This window comes from Tetrao urogallus, assembly GCF_951394365.1.
Source record: "Tetrao urogallus genome assembly, chromosome: Z".
In the NCBI taxonomy this organism is placed as follows: Eukaryota; Metazoa; Chordata; class Aves; order Galliformes; family Phasianidae; genus Tetrao; species Tetrao urogallus.
Window position 1 is genome coordinate 25533474 of NC_136816.1, and position 23439 is coordinate 25556912.

The 23439-nt window shown below is 39.2% G+C and overlaps 1 protein-coding gene across 1 annotated transcript in view; it reads right to left on the minus strand.

Moving 5' to 3' along the window:
* The window catches only part of CAMK4 (calcium/calmodulin dependent protein kinase IV), a gene marked incomplete at both ends in the record, with an annotated part of 151545 nt that overhangs the window by 65531 nt on the left and 62575 nt on the right, over nucleotides 1-23439 (minus strand). The window contains 3 exons of the mRNA XM_079548940.1: nucleotides 2680-2762; nucleotides 3436-3498; nucleotides 18766-18844. Coding sequence (XP_079405066.1) covers nucleotides 2680-2762; nucleotides 3436-3498; nucleotides 18766-18844 — 225 coding nt within the window. The remainder of the gene's footprint in view (nucleotides 1-2679; nucleotides 2763-3435; nucleotides 3499-18765; nucleotides 18845-23439) is intronic.

Genomic DNA, 23439 nt, shown 5'->3' on the forward strand with positions numbered 1-23439 from the left:
TGATCAGATATGCAGAGTCCAGATGGAGTACTGTAATTAGTGGTGTTCCCCAGAGCTTAGTACCGGGTCCAATCTTGTTTAACATCTTATGAGGCTCAAAAAAGGCCAGTGTGGAGATCTACACTTGGGGTTGCATTTGTACAGGTTAGGGGCTGATCTACTGGAAAGGAGTTCTGAAGAGCTCCTGGTGAACAACAGGTTGGCCATGAGGCAGCAGTATGTCCTTGTGGCCAAGAAGGCCAAAGGTATCCTGGGTTGTTTTGGACCTGCTTCAAGGTTGTTTTTTTTCTTCCTTTTCTCAAAAACAACTTCTGCTGTAATTCCTGACATTAACATATTGCAGGTGATAAGGAGCCTTCCTCTGTTCCAGTGTAGTCTGGATCAGCCCATGGCAAATGGCATGACTGAGTTTCCACCCCTGGGGCAGTCAATTCCAGGTGCCATGGACACCTCTCCAAGTAAAAGCAATCTCTGCCCGCATTCTGCTCCCAGAAGGATTGAGAAAAAAGTATTAGTTATGACCATTGTGGCATACCACTTGACTAGTTCATACTGACACTAGTTCATATTGAATTTCTAATATGTCTGGCACAGCAGTGCTTAGCAGTGGTGTGACTTCATTCAGGCCATGATAGTTCACTGTCCACTTAGTCCACTGGACTTTTGCATTGGACCATTAGACCTATAGGACTACTGAAGGGTGAGAGAGTCTTGTTGATTACTCCATGTAATTCATGGAAAATCCAGTTGATGAATTAACTGATGAATGGGAATCAGGGAGTCCTGATTGGTGCAGCACTGTACTGGAGATCTGCATCTGCTGTTCGTCTTCTCGTAGCAGTCCCAAAACAGAAGGGTCCTCAGAGACCAGGCAAGATAGATAGCAACTTAATGTCCTCCATCTCGAAGACTGCTATACTGAAAACCCATCGATACCTTTTTGGGTCCTTGAAGTACCCTCTCCTGAGATCTCCTGAGAGTCTCTTGGCCAGTTAAAATGGGGTACATTTGCCATTCATTTCAGTTACACTTCCTTTGGCCTCCAATACCAAAGTTAAGTTAACTCTTGGGATCCCCCTGGCACTGAAGAAATACAGATGGGTTTTTCCCCTTTATAACTTGATAGCACTGGAGTACACTGTGCAGCATGTCCACTAGAGCCTCTTATTTCTCTGGTTCTGATGTGCAAGGCCATCAAATCCACATAGATCGGATCATTTAACATGTCTGAAGAACTACCCTCTGTAAATCAGAACTGCCTTTTTCCTGGAAGAACTCTCTCTTGTGGTAGTTTGCCCTTGCAGCTCATGTACCTATGCCCGTAGGGCGGGAGATGGGTTTTTCACCCCATTTCCTCATTTCCTCTCCATGGTCATGCAGGTAAAACCACAGGATGGCACTCACTATATCCTCTCTATCAAGAAGAGGAACATTTACTTCTAAACGATAGCATTCTCATTTGAACAAATGTAGGAGCCATTGAACCAGTTTCTTTTTCTTTGAGTGTCTGAACCAGTTTCTTTACAGGCCTGCAGGGAGGAAGAGAGACTATTTTCACATTGTCAAAGTAGGCTAGTCATTTTATCCACTGTTGGTCTTTTTTATCCTTCCAGTTTATTCCTGTCAGGGTGCTGGCACAACAAAATGGTGCACTCTGTACCGCTCTCCACCACACAGGTCATGCACATAACAGTGTCATCTGGATCTTGGGAGTTTGTATTATTGTTCAAGTTAATTCCATATATCATCATTACTGCATCTAGCTCCCTTAAGCACTGGTACTTTTCTCCATGGTGGTTCATTTCCCCGGATTACATGCGAGGTCTTCCTTGAAGGGATGTCTTTCCATCAGGGCGTCTTTCCTCAGACATGAGGCACTGCCACAGGATGAAAGGCTGTGACCCTTTTCGAGTTGTTTTGTCAATGCCACTTTCACAAGAAGGAGATCTGAACCTGCTTGGCTTCACTGCCTGCTAAGTCCAGGCTACTGCTTACACCGACTCAGCAGGGGTGACAGAGTGCATGTCTAGATGACAGCCATAATCTTTTCACAAAACTTGTACCTCACTAAACATTAGGAGTAATATGGTTTCTGTCTCTTTCTCCTCCTCCTGTTTTTGCAATGGCCCCAGACATTCTGAAGAAAAACAATTCTGTCTTAGTTGAAACTAAGACAAGAACTCAACAGATATCTTGCAGAAATGTTTTAACATGATGACTGGTTTTATAAATCCTACAAATTTCAAATAGTATTTCTTTCCTGTTTCTCCACTTATAAACTTATTATCTGACATAGCACAGCCCTCCTGGCCAACTGGTTACGAGCTACCATTTTTCATTATGAGATGCCTTCTGCCTGCCCCAGCACACCTGGGGGCACACACTGACACCACATACATGCTAAACACCCTCCTTGTACCGTATAGGCTCTCCATAATTCACTGTCAACTTCTTCCATTCTCAACTCATGTAATCCTTCAAAAAAAAAAACTTCCCAATACTTACATTTCCAAACACATTTTTTAAACTAGTTCCTGCAGATTAAGTCTCACGTGAAGAAATTGTATTTTGATGAAATAACTACAGTAATTACTCAGGCAAAGATTACGTGTATAGCTAAAAACAGGACCATATCATACCAGGTGGAAATACACAATGTGGTATGTAAAGACACCTTACCTGTCAAATAGTTCTCCACCTGTGACCAGTTCCAGAACAAGGCTGATATCTGTAGGGGTCTCAAATATCTCCTTCAGTTTTATCTGGTAAAAGACAACAAAAATAATAGAATCATAGAATTCATTCTTCATGTTTTTCTTCTTGTAGAGCATATCACAGTGCCAGCAGCAAGACACAGACCACAGCTAGTAATGTAGAGGATACCAGCTAAAGTTGGTGTCTCATTTACCTTGCAGTCAAGCAGATTACTGTAAACATTCTCCCAACCTTGTTGGGTTTTGATTTGCTTTGGATTTTTTTTTCCTTTTATTTATTTATTTATTTATTGACTATTTTTATCCCTTTTGCATTCCTTTTCTTTTTATTGTAGTCCTCGCACTTCCATAATCTCTGTGGAAAACAGCAGTTTTAGAACCTGCTTTCTTTAGTGTTCTTAAAATCCCTCTGTCACTCTACAGTTGCTGAATTCCCACTGAAGATGGACAAAGCCAAATTCCTCTTATCCTTTACAGAATTACAGAACTCCTTTTGCACAGTTTCTCACTCAATTCCATGAGAACAACAATGTAAAGTATAATTCAATGGTCTTGGTCATTTAATAATGAATTGTTAATGAAGACATGAGGAGAAACCAAAGTTCTAACTAAGATTCCTACAAGTCAACATAAATGGATAACACTAGTTAATGTGGAGCTCAGAAAAATTATTATTATTATTATTTTTTTAAGACATGGAATGAAATGTGACTGAACTTACAATGTTGGGATGTGAGAGGCGAAGAAGAACTCCAATTTCCGTACGAACAATTTTCTTGTCTATCTGGTTAAAAGCAGGGGGAAAAATAGGTAAATAATTGATTATTTTGTTAAGCACAGGTAAGTTTATCATAGGAAACTAAGTATGAACAGCAATTCTAGTCTCTTGCGAGATAACAATGAAGTGACATATATAATTCAAGTATACTGTGTGGAAGAGTCTTCCTTCATCACAAGACAGATGGCGTAACAGTAAAAAAGATCAGCATCTAGCAAAATGATCAAAAACAAATCATGTAGGAGTAGACAATAGGGAAAGACATCCAAGTAAACTCCTAACATTTCTATTTTTATTAAGTCTCTGTTCTTGTCACCACTACTTAGGATGGCCACTCTGGTCACACACTTTTTGGCACACTCTGGTCACCAGTTGTACTTACAGTTTTCTGCAGGTAAGATGAGCGCACCAAAGCAGAGTAACAAGCTGTTTAGTACAAAAAAGCAACACAAAAGTTAAACAACCCTGAGCCACAGCAGTGCATAACGTTTGGCTTCAGCTTGCTTCAGACATACCTGACAGACGAGTCTAGTTCTGCACAGACTCTCTCTGATTAAGCTATAAGAGCATTAGCTCTTCCCTTCTCTAATTGCTAGGTTTAACAATCCAGGCATGACCTACGCTCTCTTGGGGTAAATTGATCATTTCTCACAAAAAAGACAGACCTGGGCAGTATTTCACTCAGGAAAGACAACTGCCACTCTTCCTGAACTTGATCACTTCAGCAAGCAAGAAAAACGCTTGTAAGAAACCATGCATGCTTTTTAATGTTGCTAAGGCAATCAATCAATACTCTTATGAAGAAACTACCATGGTTGCAGACATACTGACAAACACAAGATAAATTCTACACTGATGAAAACAAACATTTCTCTTCTACTCCACTCTTCATCTTGGGGGTTATGAGACTCAGCAAGTTAAGTCACTGGCATTTTCCAAATTGGTAAAATAAATAACATGAAATAGACAATTTTTCTTTCTTTTTAGTGGAGACATTCCATCAAACATTTCTAGGTTTTGTTGTAGGGTTGTTGGGGTTTTGTTTTGTTTTGTTTTTTAACATTATATTGGAAATTATATGATACTATTTTAATCATTCAAAGTAGTATAAAATTACCTTCAAATTCTTAATGACGAAGTCACTTGCTTACAAAAAGATCTCTTTTTTTAACATCTGAAAAATGGGGAGTGCTTCTCAGTATTTTATTCTTCTCAGCAACACCAAAACCAGCTATTAGTGATGCTCTGAAGTACAGGGCAGGCAGCATTTGATTCTCCCTGAACACGTGCAAGTCAGGAATGATGCCAGATGCTGCAGTGGTGTGGCAGTGGTGTAAAAGAGTATAGAGCAAGAGCCCTCAGGATCTATTGAAAGTTGTTGACATTTACCTGCTTTTAGCAGCTCTGATAGGGAGCAAAATAAAAGACACAAAAATCAACATTCAGTACGTTAAGAGCATCAGATAAGCAGCAGAAAACAAAAATTAAAGAGGAACAAAACGCTCCATTCCCCTAATACCTAATGGGAGATAAGAGTGGTGCTTATATCTTTGCTGGGATCTAATAAAATGTGGCTGCATATGCTGAGGAGTTCCTTCTTGGGCCCAGGATGCCTGTGGGTCAGCATGACTCCTCACCCCTGGATTACCCACACAGCACAAAGTCATACTGCCTCGCTCCAATTATAGGAGGGAGAGAAGGTTCATTAATATATGTGTAACAGATGGCCAGATTAAGACACAACAGGTCAAATGTTAGTCCAATTTTAGTACCAATTCTAGTTGCTTAAGGAGATGGGGAAGGGAAGATGGGTGATAAAAAAAGGAGAGGAAATAAAAGCAAGAAGTCTTTGTAGAAAGCAAGAGAGAGATGATCTAGGATTCCTGCCATTTCCCACAGTTCAGATGTTTATCTTCAGAAGTGAAGGGTTGTTGGAGGTTGTGTTGTTCAGTTGATCACTACTGACATTGACAGTACAAACTTATTTATAAGTCCGAACCGGTCAAGTCAGCTCTTTTTGGAATGACAGCATGAACTCCTTTGTTCCCGTCTTCCAGGCCTTGCAAATTCAAGCAAGCATATAAGAGGGAGCAGGGAGGCACCAGCTTGCTTCTCCGTCTTCCCAGGATACAACAGTATCATGCCTCAGTCTCCCATACCAAGCTGGAGTTACTTGGTCAGAGGATAGGTCTTCAGCCAGTAAACGCCCCTGGTCATTTCCTTTTGAAGGCAAACATCTTCAAAGAAATGCTTTCAAATGTAAAACTGTCCACAAAGTGATGTCGATTGCCGTACAGCGACACCCACCACTGAACTTCAAGATAAGTCTTGTGGTGAGAAATGCCTCAGAGAGTGAGATTTGAGCCAAGAAAAAAGAAGAGTTCAGACACACGGACAGCAGCTCCGGTGATTCTGGCAGTAACACACACCTGGGATCTTTTCATGGACTTCACACCCCTGATCAAATCAGAAAAGTTAACATGCATGACCACAGGCACAGCTGCTGCTTAGAATGAGCAATTCATCCACTCAAAAAGAGCCCATACAAGCTGAACAATCTGCAGTTTATTTTCTCCAGTTCTGAAAATGTTTGCTCACCATGAATGCCTGGCAGGAGGCGTGTAAGAGCCTGTCCAAATCAGAAGGATGTTTCCTTTGGCACTAAGTAGGCAGTACTGACAAATGACAAAGGCTCCTTCTGAAGTTGTTGGCAGCAGTAAATTAAGTGAAGCGACTTGAGTCTCAGTTTCAGGTAGGGAAGTCCTCTACAATCCAGATCCCAATCTGACAAACATTTTTTTCTTTAAGCTTCTTCATATAGTAGTTTGAGAAAAAGGTACCCCAAAATTTGAGATACTGAGTTGGAATGGTAAATAGGTCACATATAAATGCTTAGGAGTGCTAAACATTTAGAAGCATCCTAGAAAATGCCTAAAGGAATATATTTTACAACAGAAGGACGCATGTGTAAATTATATGAATAGTTTCAGAGTAAAAACAGCAGCATACATAGCCACAACATTTCAGTAAGAAGAGACTGTTTTTTGACTGACAGCAGCAAAGATTTACCAACCTGAATTTGGGAGAAAGATGCAGTCCAAGAGCCCTGGGCACTACACTGAAATGCTTGTCTTCTCTATAGTCTGTGTTGTGGCTTTGCTGTGACACCTGAGATTCCCAGAAAAATGGTAGCATGTCGCATGCACTCAAAACTGAACTCTTAAGTCCAGTTTATTGAGAAACAGACCCCCAGAGGGCTAACAGTATTAACAGTTACAGTAACAGTATTATTTCACTCAAAGCAAAGATCCAGAGAGTTAGGACAATATCTGCCAGTGTGGGTCAGTGAAATTATCCCTTCAAACCCTTACTTTACATTGAACATTGACATTAAAAATATTCCCGGATTTGCTAGTATTTTCTCTCCATTCTTTCCCCCCACTTTTCTAGAACTAGGCATTTATGTGTTTTTACAGTTATGTGTCTAAAAGCACTGGATCTTAAAAACTGGATCCTCATTACTGACTGAATAGAGCTAGGTCTGATTCTTAATGGTCTTACCCTAGGTCTCATCCTTAATCAAAGCTGAGATCCTTCCATGTTTCCATGACACGAGGTAGAGTGACACTACAAATCCCTGAGATACGAAAGTGTTGATTCTATCTGAATTAAATCAGACAGAAGATAAAATGAACTGTCACTGTAAAGAGGTTAGTTTTGTTGCTGCCTTGCAGTAAAGTACTTTATCCTGAAAACACAGGTGGCCAGCAGTTGTAAAGGCCCCTTAGACTTAGTAGAGAGCAAGAAGCAGAGCATGTTCCTCATCCTACAAGCCTGTTCTTTGCTGTCCTCCTTCCCTAGGACCCTGAAGATATGGAGGTGTACATCTAGCCAGCTGTGGTCACCAGGGTGCAGGGTGCCCATGCAAGTAACAAAACAGCAAATGCATATGGCTTTTCAGAAGCTTCACAGCACAGTCCACCTCATGGATGCTGTTTTCCTCAGCTCTGCACAGCTTCTTATTTAATATCTCTTTTATTGACTCATATTAACACCTCTAACTCATCAGTGGCAAATGAATGCTTTACTGAACCAACAGCTCAAGCTCTGAGCAGGTGTTTCCTTGCACTTACAAGGAGCATGCTGCAAATCATGATTGGCTTGCCATTACACTCTGCTACATGCGTTTCTAAGAAATATATTTATATGTCTATCTCAGTTAAAAGAATTCCTATACTCAGACTTCATGGTGTTAATTGATAACTACTCTTCTTAACTACATCATTGTTTTTTGTTTGTTTGTTTGTTTGTTTCGTTTAAAAATGTACACAAATACAACTATTCACCAGCAGAGATGCATAGCCACTGGTTGTCTGAAAGTGTGTTTCCAACTGTGACAAGTATGCAAAGGGCTGCTAGGTTACTTTTGAAAACTTTCAAACATAATGCATGAATGTTTCTTTCTCTTCTGGAGAAAAACTTTAAAATACACACTTCCTAGTCAGTTGTAGGCTTTATTTTTTAATTTCACCGTGTTCCAAATAATGGGAATTACAAGATGAACCTTTTGAACAAAAGGATACTAAGGATACTTCTTTGTTCTAATTAGAGTAGTTATTTAACACCTATTTTAAGTGATTTGATTCTTTGTGTAACTTTTTTTGAATGAAAATAAGAGTTCTTGAAATAAAGAATTTGTCTTATGTTTTAGGGGCTGTTCTTGCCGGGTCATTGATTGACCTTCTCAGCAGCTTCTTAGCAGCTCTCTCTTTGAAAGGGAGAAACGTTTGTACTTGGACTAATATTACACTTAATAAAAAAAAAATTGATTGAAAATAATATTTTCTGTATTTTAAGCTTAGCAGACTATTCTGGCTCTATCCCTACTGAAGCTGAACACAGGGCCCCTGAAGAACACATCAAACAATGCAATAAAGCACAGAAGTAATTGCACAGTGCTGCAGTATCTTCTATAAAGTCAGCAGGGAGTTCTTACTTCATAGGTTGCTGACAAAGTTTTTGAACCTCTGTAAGTCCACTCATATTATTAATGCAAGGGAAACAGACTATTCCTTATTAAATCAAGTATTTTCTGCCTTTAGACACAAGTCCACACTTCCAATTTGTATCTACAATGCTTCAATGGATGTACATTCTTCAGACTGTACACACCTGCATGGAACTACTGCAAGTTATGTGCCTGGATTTGTCTTTTCAGGATGTTTTATTAGATGCTTAAAGGTCTGCTTGTATGCAAACATGCTGGTTGCAAATGCAGGTCATATGGGTTTGTACAAGCAAATGGCACAAGGCTTTCAAGAAAGAAGAAAAAATGTTGTTTTTTCGTACGATAATACTGTTAATGTTAAATGTAAATCTTTACCATCAATGGAGCAACACTTCTGTATATCAAAGAGCAGAACTCATTTACAGACAAGCTATCAGATGGAAAGAGATAGTTTGTGGGACTGTACAGATTACAAACAATAAGTTACGTGCTGATTTATCTGATTAATAGATCCTCCATATTACAACATAATATTTTAAGGGTAAAGATGGCCAGAGGCAAACCATATTCTTCAAAACCACACAGATCCTGGTCAATGTATCTTCCTGCTTAACTTGATGGTGCCACATAAGGATGAATCACAAGGTTCTAATAGCTCTTATAGCTTACACAACACAGGTGATTTAAAATAATGTGTTTTCTGCATAGGTTCAGAGTAAGTTATATATTCATTAGAACAGTCTTACTATATGTTATAGTCTAACTATCTGAATAACGTTGTTGTTATTTCCTTTTGTGATTAATTTATACACAGATTTTTTTATGTAAATATGTTTGATAAATGTTGAACCACTTACAAAAACGAATTTCTGACTACCGAGCATTCATGAACTGCTTGTTTCAGTTATTCACTATTTATAGCGTCACTGCCATTACTGTTGCTCCCAAAGCTGCACAGAGGAAGACACTTATAAAATAGAACAACACGTACATCTAAGCTAAGTGCATTTTTTTCCTGAGTTCAAAATAGTCACATCTAAAGGGTTATTTAGAAAATTGTACTTGCCATTTCCTTGCCCATTCTTCCAATTTCACTTTTACAGCTACAAACACAGTTAAAATTTATTAAGCTAGGTTTCAATCTAAATGATGTAATCAGTATTAGGCATCTGGCATTTAGTAAGACTTCATGCTATCACCACATTTCCAAATAAATACACTGTTATCACCACGTCATCATAGAATCATAGAATAACAGAATGGCCTGGGTTGAAAAGGACCACAATGACACACACAGTTTCAACCCCCTGCGATGTGCAGGGTCGCCAACCACCAGACCAGGCTGCCCAGAGCCACATCCAGCCTGGCCTTGAATGCCTCTAGGGATAGGGCATCCACAGCCTCCTCTGTGTTCCAGCTTCTCACCACCCATTCCGAGTGGAAAACTTCCTCCTAATATCTAACCTAAATCTCCCCTGCCTCAGTTTAAAACCATTTTCCTTTGTCCTATCACTATCAACTCATGTAAACTGTCATTCCCCCTTCTGTTATAAGCTCCCTTCAAGTAGTGGAAGGCCACAATGAGGTCTCACCAGAACATTCTCTTCTCCACACGAAACAGTCCCAGCTCCCTCAACCTTTCCTCATAGGAGAGGTGCTCCAGCCCTCTGATCATCTTAGTGGACCCGCTCCAAGAGCTCTACCTCCTTCCTTAATTGGGGCCCCAGGCCTGGATGCAGTGCTGCAGATGGGGCCTCACAAGAGCTGAGTAGAGGGGGACAATCACCTCCCTCTCCCTGCTGGCCACCCCTTTTTTAATGCAGCCCAGAACACAGCTGGCCTTCTGGGCCGCAGGCGCACTCTGCTGGCTCATGTCCAGCTTCTTGTCCACCAGGACCCCAAGTCCTTCTCCACAAGGCCTCTCTGAAGGGATTCTTCACCCAGTCTATATTAATACCTAGGATCGTCCTTTCCCAAGTGCAATACCTTGCATTTGGCCTTCTGGAACCTCATCAGCTTTATGTGGACCCACTTCTCTATCGTGTCCAGGTCCCTCTGGATGGCTTCTCTTCCCTCCAAAACGTCAACTGTACAGATTGGTGTTGTCAATCATAGTCCTTTAGAAGCTGAAAGCTGTTAGATGATAGAACATTTCCTATCATCTACTATATCATTTTATCTCAAAGCTATTTTTTTACAAGACTTCAGCTGCATGAGAAAAATTGAGAATAAATATACTGTTCTTACTTACATTATTGGCAAAGTTTGATGCCTACAGCAATTCAATAAATTGCACAGAAATATAAAGCTAATGTTCACATAATTCTCTGCATTAACTCACACTCACAGGTCCATCTCAGCTTTCACTGCTACTCAATGAAGGTTTGACACACAAGGGCTAGCATTACTGTTGTAATACCCAACACAGATACCAGATTATTCCATGTGATGAAATGCATACTCAACCACTCAATTTTGTAATGCCTGGCTGGGAGTCTGCTGATCAAATGAGAATATTTTCTTTATCAAACATCAGACAGGAATAAATATTGACTTGCATGTAATCTCTGAAAAATTACCCAGAATCTTTAGACCTGCACCTGGACTTTAGCATCTCCTGATATTGAAAAGGTCTTCTGGTAGATCAGCCCCGGACACCAACAATGAGGGGTCCTGAAGTCACAAAGTCACTTCAGTGTTTGCTAGTAGATAGAATATGTAACTTTGCAACTACAACAACAAAATAAGAGTCCATGTCCCCAGAACTGCTTATAATTCACAGATTATACTCTTTTTAACCTGGGTAACATAGAAAGCCAGCAGATCCTCATAGAAGAAAAAAAAAATCCCACACAGAAACTTTGTAGGGAGAATGGAAAATGTTTGATACAACTGTGAGAGGACCCCAAGGAGCAAGTAGATACAGCAGATGATTAGGCAAGTAGATAGACATGTGAAAGTGTGGCCCTATAGCTAACTTAAAGAGCTCCATTCATAGATCAGAAACTGTGAGCTGAGATTCTTGTTAGTGTTCACTATCAATGAGTATTAGAATGTGCAGGAATGTTTCTGTCTCTAAGTCTCTCCTATCCCTATAGAGGATGTCCCAGCTACATTAATACCTCCTCTACCAGCATCTACTAGCCATGCAGGAAAAAAGAGAAGCAACCACGCAGGCTGAGAGCATAGAGTGACTGCTCTGTCCAAAAGATCAGACAGAAGATCAGTTTAGACTACATCCCAACCTGCGAATTCTGTGCAAAAGAGCCACACGTTGCCTTCCATATTTAATTCTTAGTTCCCTGATGCTTTATACAATTTAGGACTAAGTGGAGGAGATGCTGAAAGTAGTCTGCTGTATATACCACGTGAGCTTGAACTAGAACCTGTGACATTCTACCAAAGTTATTTAAAGTCCTCATTACAATTACTATAGCCTGCATATGCTCTCATAAGCTCTGGAAAGAAAAGACTGTGTGCAACATTCAGCAGTTTCTCTTCGAACACATTCCATATAAAGAGAGAGAAGACCTGTCTTATAACACCAGCTGCAAGACAAATATGGCATCCATAAACACTAAGGACATTTCTGCATTAACAACATAACATCAAGAAATAAAATCAAGAACTGGGAAGAACAAGGAACATTTTTCAGTCACTTGTAAAGTTGTGCCTTCTTTTGTACTGAGTCAATGAACCTTAAGTGTTGTTTCTGCCTCCAAGCAAAATTTTAACAAGAAAGATAGAATACCAGTAGAAAAGCTTATAGATGATAAAGGCATTCTTCTGACATTGAGTTAGACCTCTCATATAGTGAAGGACACAAAACTAACTCCCACTCCTGTATGTATGGTTCACTAAGGAGCTGCAATACAAAAGAGCACTGACATCACCATCCCCTAAATCTACATTCCAGCCTTGAAAGAACTGACCAAGAGATCTAAAAGGCTTTGAATGCCAATCTCAACAGAGTGCTCCTTTCACCAACCAGTTTTAGTAAAACTGAAACGTAACACTTTAGCCTCTCTCTTTAGAGCTTTTCATTCTGTTAGCTACTGTAAGGCAAGTAACAGACAAGCAGTTACCTAAAGCCTTGTACATATGTACCTTATCCCCACAGATTTTATCTGTGAAGAAATGTATGCTGCAGGTCATTATTGCTGCTTTATCACTGTTGTGCTACTTGCCTGGTCACAGATTCATTCCACATCCAGCTGCTAGCCTCAGTGCCTTATGTTAGTTCCATCCACAAAACATGAAAGAACTATTCTTATTACTGTGATGCAGCTAGAGAACAATAATGACCCAACAAGAATATCTAAAATAAACTGTAATGGTAACATGTATCATTTTCCTAAATTTCTGTTGAATATAATTTAACTTCTCATTTGCAGGAATTGGGATTCTGATCTGCAGAAATTAGGACCTTTCCAACAAATACTTGAAAGCCATGCCACAGAGTACTTCTGATTGTGTCTTCTTTTAACTTTCTTTCAAATTCTAATATATTTGTAATACATATATTCAGTAATCTACAACTAATTATCGTGCTATTTCTTCTCATAGCTTTGTGTTCTATTTATTGCAAACAGTTCAAACTAATATAAATTTTATGTACCCCTACAACAAAATCTAAATTTCTGCAAGTTGATATCCCTAAGACTATTGCTTAGAAATCCACAGAAGTTGGATCTTTGCAATTCTAAAATATACTTAAAGACCATAAATCAAAGTGACTATAATATTACTAAATTAATAATTTTAAATATCATTTATGTAAATTCTTATTAATTATGGAAATGCTTCCAGAAGTTTTCAACAATACTACGTAATAGATGAACAGCTGAAGTTTCAAACATTGTCTCATTCAACATAACCAGAGTTGAATTGAATAATTATTAGAAACAAATGGTAGTATTTGATGGCTACTTAAAAAGAAAGGGAGAGAGGGAGTATTATTGTTATTATTATTTTACAATTATGGGAAAATGTTTTATTACCCACAAATAATATAATCCTGGTAATAAACCCAGGATATGCAGTTTGAAGTCTTAAATTGTTCCTGTCCTACTTCAACAACTGAACTACTTGCACTGAAGGCAGCATTATGGTTTCTCACCTTTGGCCTTTCCATACATGAAAGCAGATTTTACTTAATTCTTTGCTCAACAACATAGCACAAGAAAACTGAGTCCATCTCCTCCAAAATAAGTAACTGCCACACATATGGTGATTCCACCACTGCATACACCTGCATACACCTACAATGCAAGTAGGGAAAACTTTCAGAGATCCCCAGGGATCATCTATCTATGCCAAAGCCCTCATTTCTCTGAGGTACACCTCCCCAGCTTCTCTTACTGGCTGTAAATAATGATGGGTTTCTAGAAAGAAGGGCTACAATCTGAAGGTAAACCAGTATTTACATCTGTCCATCAACTCATTACTTTTCAGGATTATGCCTTTCCTTCAAGTATTAAATATATCCTCATGTATTAGCACACTTAACTTCTATTCCCCATCTTACCTCTCTACACTTATGTACAAACATTGCTCTAGAACTGTTTGAAGCCATGGAGAAAACAAATCACTGCAGGTGAAAAGGAAAAAAGATGCGCTTGGATGGGTTGGTGGAAAAAAATATGCAGCTTAGATAAATTCACAAAAGATTCTGTCAATTGTCTCTTTTTCATTGAATTTTTTTCTGAATCATCTAAGGGATATTATTTAGCTTCTTCGATACTAATTTAACAATGCAAAGTGTGCAGCAGGTTGAGCTTCCTCAAACTGTAAAATGAGCTGAGCTTTATGTTTTCCTTTTTTAACTGATCGATCTCTGTATTTCTAAAAAGAAGAAGAATGTTATAATGTTAGCCAATTGTGTGCAAATTAAATGCAAAAAGGAAGAGATACAGCACACATACTCTCTCCTTAAAATCTTACCCTGAGGGATGACTTACTCAGGAAGAACACAGCAATACAATCTAAACGGTGACACGCAAAAAAATATTACTCTACGTTAAATGATTTTTTACATGTCATCTGCGCTGCAATGAGATATAGTACAATACATTGTAATGCAGATGGCAAGTTAAATAACTTTACGCATGTAGGACAGGTTCTTTCAATTCTAGAGTGATATCTTTTTCCTTCTCTGAAGGAAAGTAAAAAGTAACTCAGAAACTGTCTCTCACTTTTCCTGTGGACTAGCTTACTCAGCTATTCCTCTGCTCTTCCTAGACGCCAATCCAGCAAAAGTACTGATGGTTATTGCATCCAAGGACCAGTGTATATGGTCTCATCAGAGATTCTACAGCAGCAGAGAAATACAGAAGCAGCAGGCATTCAAGCTAAAAATCCTGCAAGGCCTCATGGAAGCAGATGAAAATTTCTGTTTTATAGCACAAACACATCTTCTCCAAAAGTCACTGGAAATCCTACTTACTAAATTTGACATTTCCCAAGTATGACACACAGTCCCTACACTCTTTCTCCAGAACACACATCTATAGCACTTGCCTTCTCATCCAATTGGAAAGTTTCAACGAAACTTATTATCACCAATTCACTGCAACTCAGAATAAAAAAGCACCAATCTTTATATTCTTTGTACAAATGGGAATGTATGGAGCTTGTTATATATACATATATCACAGTACATTTAAATTTAGCCCTTGCTATCCAACCTCATTTATCCAGGTGGGAAAGCTGTTACCTTCCCATTTATTCATACTTCTCTCTGCTCCACAGACTGAGTATTAATTACTCTCAAATAGTCTGATTTATTAGAATTAATATTAGATTAATTAGATTATCTAAAATAATCTAAAACTATTAATTAATTAAAGTAAATATATTAGAATTAATCCCAGTACAACTATTGCCAGAATGTGTAGCCTAAAAACTGTTGCTTTTTTTCTGACCCAAAGTATTAAGAATAATGTTGCTTCATAAAAATGATCTTAAGTACCTAAGAAATATTATTTAAATATCACAAACCCTGTGAGAGGACACTCACATACTAAACAAAATGAAATTCTCCAAAGCAGTCTTTGCACTTGGATGTCTCAGTATTGAGGCACAGAGGCTCCAACGCTTCATAATACTTAACTGCTCTTATGAGAAAATACGTATCAACTAAAACCTAGCAATATTGACTAGGCTATCTTACAAAGCACTACTGTGAAGATAAATCAATAAACACTACCTCCTTGCTATGGCTGACGAAGCAGGAACAAAAAGAGCACATAACTTGGCCAGGAGCACAGATTGAACTGGCAGCAGAAGAGCACCAAAATCCAGATGACCTACCTCAGAATCCTACTCTGCCTTTTTCCGAGCATGTGGCTTTACTGCAGTGATAGCTCTCAGGTAGCTCTTCAATTAGAACTTGGCACCTTTAAAAAATAAGCAAGCCCTCAGTGTCTCAACTTGGAAGGCACAGAGGAGTGGTCATTTATTTTCTCCAGTGGTGATACTCTCCAATATTTTTTAAGCAATTTGTCCAGACTCTGCAGGAAATTTAAGGCTGAGGTGGACCTTATTCCTTGGATGGTATTTACCTGCTCAAACAATGACATGGCTTTCATGCTGGCCTCAGTTCATAGGTTCATCCAGCTATCCCTAATATACTAAAAAAATACTAATTTCAGAAGATTCTAAGAACTCTCATCTTTCCACAAATCTGTATTCTGAGAATTGGCTGATATGTCCTGTCCAAAGTTATATTTGCTTTTAAATGAAATGAAAAGCAAAATGAAAAATTAATTACTTCAATGAAAATAACATGGTCAGGTGTTTTATGTTTTTTGCAATCTGTTCCCAGCACACAACTTTAATCCAAAAGCATCATTTGTTTCTTATCTGAGCCTCTCCCATGAGAAAAAAAGCATTAATTTCTGAGAAGCTTGTAGCAAGCAACACACCACTGTTACCTCCTCCAGTGCAAGCTGGATCACTTGCTTCCTGATTGCATTCTGTTCTCTTGGACACTCTTTCTCACCAGGTTACTCTTGTTCTGTGCTTTGCAGTGTTTAAAATCAGGCAGTTTGATTGGACATAGTTGAGAATTTGCTCTTTCAATATATTCCTCTGTATTCTAATCCCCTGTGCTCTTCAGAGCTCCCTTAAATATATTTAAGAAAGAAAATTAAAGAAAGGCGACTGTGTATCAAAAGCAGTCACAGGCTCTTCCTCTCTCTCCCTTCATTTCTCAGCTACTGAACTGCCATCTGTTTTGCTAGTTAAGGTTTGTTTGTTTGTTTGTTTTTTATAATTGTTTAAAAAAGCCAACTGAAAACTTAAGCCAATCAACATTTTAGTGTATAACTTGGCCCACACAGTTATTTTTACTGAGATAGGCTCTGAGCAAATATCAGGCCTCCTGCTGTGGAAATACTACCACACAGTTAGTCCTGTCTCTGTGGTAATAATTATGTGTCCAATTTGGACAGCAACCAGAGGAGCTCATGGCACACAGACACAAACCACAACATATTGTTACTGTATCTCCTTTAATGCTCTCAATTATACAATTAAGCCAGTCAAACAGCAATATCACTTGTTCTAATGGCACAATAAAGCATCCCAAAGTATGTGACTACACCAGAACAGCTTAGCTAAATGAGTTGCTTAAACACACCACTGATACAGTGAAAGCTGCATTAAGCTAAGCTATTGCTGTTCTGAAATACATAACCATATGCTTATGTTCCTCTTGCTTGCCATCTTTCCCTAACTATTATCATTTTAAAATCTTTGTTACAATCAAAGTCAGCAAAAAATCAGAACCAAATACTGCATGGATCTAGTAGTAACGTGATCATCATGAATGTGAATTTATCTCTAAAACACCAAAAAAGGGGCAAATAAACTATGTAGAGTCATATCTTTCTTCAAAATGCACTGCAGAACATGAATTGTAAGAAAGTATATTCTTAAACTGTCACAGGAATCATAGGCATAGAAAACTGATTAAAATTTACAAATACAGTTCTCTGCATTTTGATTAACAGAGAAGGCTCCAGCAATGCAATGACTGTTTCTGCAATGCACCAGGTGCTAATTCAAATGCAGCAAACAAAACTAAATTTTTATGACAGCTTAAACTTTGGCTTACTTTCAGAGATGACAAATTAATACCAACCTTTTACTCATGTAGAACCTGCTTGTTATATGTTGCACAGAGACCACCAGTTAATTCAGCATTTAGACATGTTTATGCCCACCCACCTCTCATTATGTTGCTGCACACAAACACTACTGGACTAATGAATGTTTTAAAACTAGAATAAATTGAATCAAAACCACTCACAAATAGAAATCATACCCATATCTCACAGTTTGTTTTCTTCCCCTCAAATTTATCTTTCCTTCTTAGAAATACGAACTGCTCTTCCTTATCTCTCATTTGCCCACGATGCTGTGGATGCCCCATCCCTGGAGGCATTCAAGACCAGGCTGGATGTGGCTCTGGGCAGGCTAGGCTGGTGGTTGGCAACCCTGCACGTAGCAGGGGGGTTGAAACTACAGGATTACAGCCCTTTTCAACCCAGGCCATTCTGTGATTCTATGATTTCTTTTGTGCTGATTGAAGTTTCTCAGTCCATTACTAAGCCTTCCTCTTTAGTCTCTCTTCATGCTTTCCACCATCTATTTTGTAACACATAACAATGGCCCTGGTAAAAGTGATATATATAGAGTTCTAAAAATAAGTGATGTTTCAGCTGGTCCTCCGGTAATTTTGTAGGGGAGAAAAGCCTCCATGAAATATTTTAATCTTAGTTGAATGTGAATCCGTGTTTTAATCTGTTTTTGAAAAAAATAAATTATATGATGATATTTATATTTTGAGCAAGTCAATATACTAAAGCAATATGTAATCAAAGAAAATTTGAATGACATAGAACCCATTTCTTTTACATAGTGGAAGAAATCTTTGTCTAAAATGCTTTCCCCAAATCCAGGTCCATACAGACAACACCAGATGAAGACAGAAGCAAGCTATAGGGACAAGAGATTCACAACAGAATACTATTACCTCTAAAACTAGGAACAGAAGAATTCCAGTTAGAGAAAATAAAAAGGTTAGTGAGGTCCTTAGTCTAATCCATTCCCTCCCACTAAGAAACCACATCTAAAAGAAAGAAGAACAGGAAACCCCAAACATATCCCAAAGGAAAAAATGAAAAACAAACAACTAAATGGCAACAACAACAACAAAAAACTGTAAAAACAAAAACAAAAACAAAACAAAAAACACTTACTGTCTTCTTCAACTTTTTGATGGCGTAATGTTTCTGGGTCCCTTTCTGCCTGCATCTGTAGACAATGGATGTAGCCCCACTAAATCAAAAAAAAAGAAAAAGAAAAAAAAAAAAAAGAAAAGGAAGAATAGTTGTACATACATCTCTTTGAATACGTCAACAAACAGATTTCCCTAGCTAACATTTTCTACTTTTCCCACACCAGGTAAAAATACCTCATTTTCCCCCCCATACATGGAACAAAAACGACAGTGAAATGTGCTCTCTATAAAACCAGTGCAGTTCAGTTATTATTCAGGCAATAGAACTGCAAGTGCTCAAGGCGCCTCTTTGTTTTTGTTAAGGCCATTTGCAACAACTAAGGCAGATGTTTCGTTTTTTATCGTTGTTGTTCTTTATTTGTTTTTCACCACTACTGGCAGCAATGGCAGGGGAGACAGAAAAGAGGAAAAGTACTGTGGTACTTCCTGCCCAGTTGTCCAAATAGTGAAGTACAGCAGCAAATGAAGCACGCAGCACTCTGATTAATTCAGAGGAAACTGAAGAGGTTTGTTCAAAGCAAAACCAAACAACTTGGGTGTAGAGCTTCAGTTCCTTTTCAAGACCCACCACAAGCTAAATAAGAGCACTCATAATATAAAGTTATGGCACTGGTATCTGGGAGACATTTATCAGGGCGGGAAGTCAGACTACATTCTCCAGAGATCTAGAACAGGGTGTCTCAGCAGCAGCTTTATTTGTTACTTACAAAGTACTACCTTTGTATTCTATGAACTAGCTAAACAGAGGAAAAACCTCTGGCTAAATCATACTGGTTATAAATGATTCAGATTATAACTATATAACATTTGTGTTCAGACACCTCTGAATAACTCAGTGTCAGCCAGTAGTAAAATGGACGCACTGAAGTGCTACATCTCAGCACAGTATTTAAGACCCTCTGAGACCCAACAATAGCGCTGAACGTGTGGGCCAAAGCAATGAAGTCTGTCCTCAAGAGACGTATCATGCTTTCTAAGATCCAATAATTAATTCCAAAAAGCTGGAGATTTTTAAGCAAGAGGGGACTGGCTCTTACCATATCAATTTCCTGAGTAACATACACTCATATAATACACACCATACAGCCAACTGTACTGCACATAGAATCACAGAATCACAGAATGGCCAGAGTTGGAAGGGACATCAAGGATCATGAATCTCCAACCCCCTGCCACATGCAGGGCCACCAACCTCCACATTTAATACTAGACCAGGCTGCCCAGGGCCCATCCAACCTGGCCTTGAACACCTCCAGGGACAGGGCATCCACAACCTCTCTGGGCAGCCTGTTCCAGCACCTCACCACTCTCATAGTAAAGAACTTCCCCCTGACATCCAACCTAAATCTTCCCTCCTTCAACTTAATACCATTTCCCCTTGTCCTGCTGTTATCTACTCTTTCAAAGAGTTGAGTCCTCTCCTGCCTGCTCCCTTCAGGTCCTGGAAGGCTGCAGTGAGGTCACTCCTAAGCGTTCTCTTCTCCAGACTGAACAAGCCCAGCTCCCTCAGCCTGTCTTCATAGGGGAGCTGCTCCAGTCCCCTGATCATCTTTGTGGCTCTCCTCTGGACCCTCTCCAACAGCTTCCTGTGTTTCTTGTACTGGGGGCTCCAGACCTGGAGGCAGTACTCCAGACGGGGCCTCAGATAGCAGGGTAGAGAGAGGAAATCACCTCCCTGTCCATGCTGGCTACTCCTCTTCTGATGCGGCCCAGGATACCATTTGCTTTCCAAACTGCAAGCACACACTGCTGACTCATGTTAAGTTTTTCATCTACCAGGACCCCCAGGTCCTTCTCTGCAGGGCCTTAAGGACCACTCCTTCCAGTCTATATTGATGCCTGGGATTCCTCTAGCCCAAGTGCAAAACCTTGCACCTTGCTGTATTGAACTTCATTACACACATTTCTTTCAACAAGAAGAAACCCATGCCAGTACATCTATAAGAGATGGTCACAAGCAGTAGAATGACACAAACAGCTTGTTTCTGTAGCCTCAAGGTCATTACAGGAGGAGGCTAGGAAGCTTCCTGCTGAACCTTTGTGAGCCTTCTTCTGAATCCGCACATACAGCCTTTCAGAGACTGTATGCCTTGGAGGGTCATAGTGATTCAAGACATCATCACCAAAAGCATTAGGACGCATTGGACCATGACTGCGAACAGTAGCACCCTCAAAAGCTTGAACGTTATTCATATCAATGAAACATTTCATGGACATATTTTGCCAGGAAATAAAAATGTAGAAAGCAAAAATCCTTGTGGCAACATGTGCATTATTTTCTGCAAGCATTCTCTACTACATCTGAATAATACATTTTAACAGTACTACAGAAGAGAGACCACCTATACTCAATGGCTTGGGCACTTCTATGGTAAGCAACAGGTACCACAGCTAGGGAATATTTAATCCTATGGCACAAACAGTTTCAGCAGAAGAAACTGAGAGGACGCTATGCCCAAGCAATTGGTAATCACTTGCAGATCCATATAGCAGAATGTGCTACATCCATTTCCAACTCAGAGTAGAAACATGAAATTAAATTCACCATACTCCATATGAGACTGACCATAAGAGTACTCCCTATATGGTGTTGACATATTTCAAATTAATCCCACTGATTCTTCCCTCTTCATAGTTAGTAAATATATACATACATATACATGCATATATGTACATATCCAGTTGTGAAACTGAGAGAAAAGGCACAGTCACAATTCAAGTACGCAAAGTCAGAAATAGTGTGTACACAGATGGAATGCCCGTGAGGGAGATTATGGAGACAGAATTGGTGAACAGAATTTGCACATAAAGGCAATAAATGATAAAGTATATTTTGCAGAACAAGACTTGGACTCACGGTGGAGATTGGCAAAGAGAAAAGCCAAAGCAAAAAAACACTCAGAATTTGAACTGGGTGAGAAAACACATCTTTGTTGCCCAAATCAAGAAAAAGCCCTTCTACCCCTGAAACAAGAGAGTCAAAATAAAATAGCTGCACATTTATTTGGTCACAGTCAGAAAAGGTAAATTCCTACAGCTGCAATCTTTGTAATGAAAGAAATGGCACTGAGAATATTTCCACTAAACACAGTAAAATGATTTCTTTTTTTTTTAAATAGGTCAGCAATGCCATACTGTGCCACCCTTGGTTATATTCTGCATTTTGAATCAACTCAGTACAAACACACTCCTGCATGTAATCTCCTCTAAATTTAATTTGGATTAAATTCCTTAAGTTCTGAATTGATTTTTTAAAAATAAATTAGTTTGTGCTTCATGCAGTCGAAGAACGATTACACGATCTAGTTTGTCCAATTAAATTATGTGACAGAAAGAACGTTCTATGGCTATGAAGCCACAGAAATCATTGCTGCCAGCACCACAGTAATACTGAAGTCGTGTCGATTCCCATGGAGAATACTGAATTTTTATGTAGCCTGCAGAGGTATGAAGTCAAAATGCATGCATTTTCTTCTTATATACACACAATAGGAGGATCAAATGATCAATGAAATTATTGACTTCAAAATTAAACTCCCTGTTCAAATATCAAGATTGCTCAGAATAAAAAAAAAATGATACAGAAAACTGACAATTTAACAAATGTCTTGGGAGTCTGGCAAGGTCCCTGCTGACTAGAAAGTAGCCACTCTCCTGATAATGTTTAACTGGGAAGTGTTTTAAACTCCCCAGAATGATGAGAGGCCTTCCAGAGACATCCAGACAGGTTGAAGCACAGGGCAATTAGAAACAGCCAGAAGTTCAGCAAAGGCAAATACTGGGTGCTGCATGTGGGACAGAGTAATGTCAGACAAAGGTACACACATGAGACAAGCAGCTGGAGAGCAGCTCAGCAGGAAGGGACCTCAAGGTGCTGCTAACAGCAGCTCAGCATAAGCATCAGTGTGCCCTGGAAGCGAGAACAGAAATACCACATTAAACATACCACAGCCAGCAAAGCAAAAGAGGAGATTCTCCCACTTTCTTAGTGATTGTGCCTTATAAGGAGCAGATGAGGGAGCTACAATTGCTTAGTCTGAAGAAGAGGAGGGTTAGGGGAGATCTTACTGCTCTCTCTAACTACCTGAAAGGATGTGGTAGCAAGTTGGCGGTCATCCTCTTCTCCCAGTTAACAGTGATGAGAGGTAATGGTGTCACGTTGCACCAGGGGAGATTCAGGTTAGATATTAGTGAAAAAATTGTCTCTGAAAGGTGGCAATGCATTGGAACATGCTACCCTCCATTCCTGGAGGTTTTCAAGAAAAGGGTGGATGGCACATTTAGTGACGTGGTCTTGAGCAGACACAGGCATGGGTTGATTGTTAGACTAAATGATCCCATTGGTCTTTGCAACTTCAGTGATTCCACGATTCACCTTGAATATTATATGCTGTTCTTGGCTCCACAATATAAAAAGGATGGTGAGGTCCTTGCAAAGGCATATCCTAGTCAAGAGCAACTTCTAGATTTACATGTTCATTGCTAGGAAATACCACTGGTGCTGTAAGAGGTCACAGATTGGTTCATTAGCTATGTAATTTGTGGTTGGAAAAGATTTGAGCAGCTTCTCATTCCAGTGTCTCAACAAATGTGCTTAGTTTCCTGATGAAACTAGTCACTATTTGTTACCATC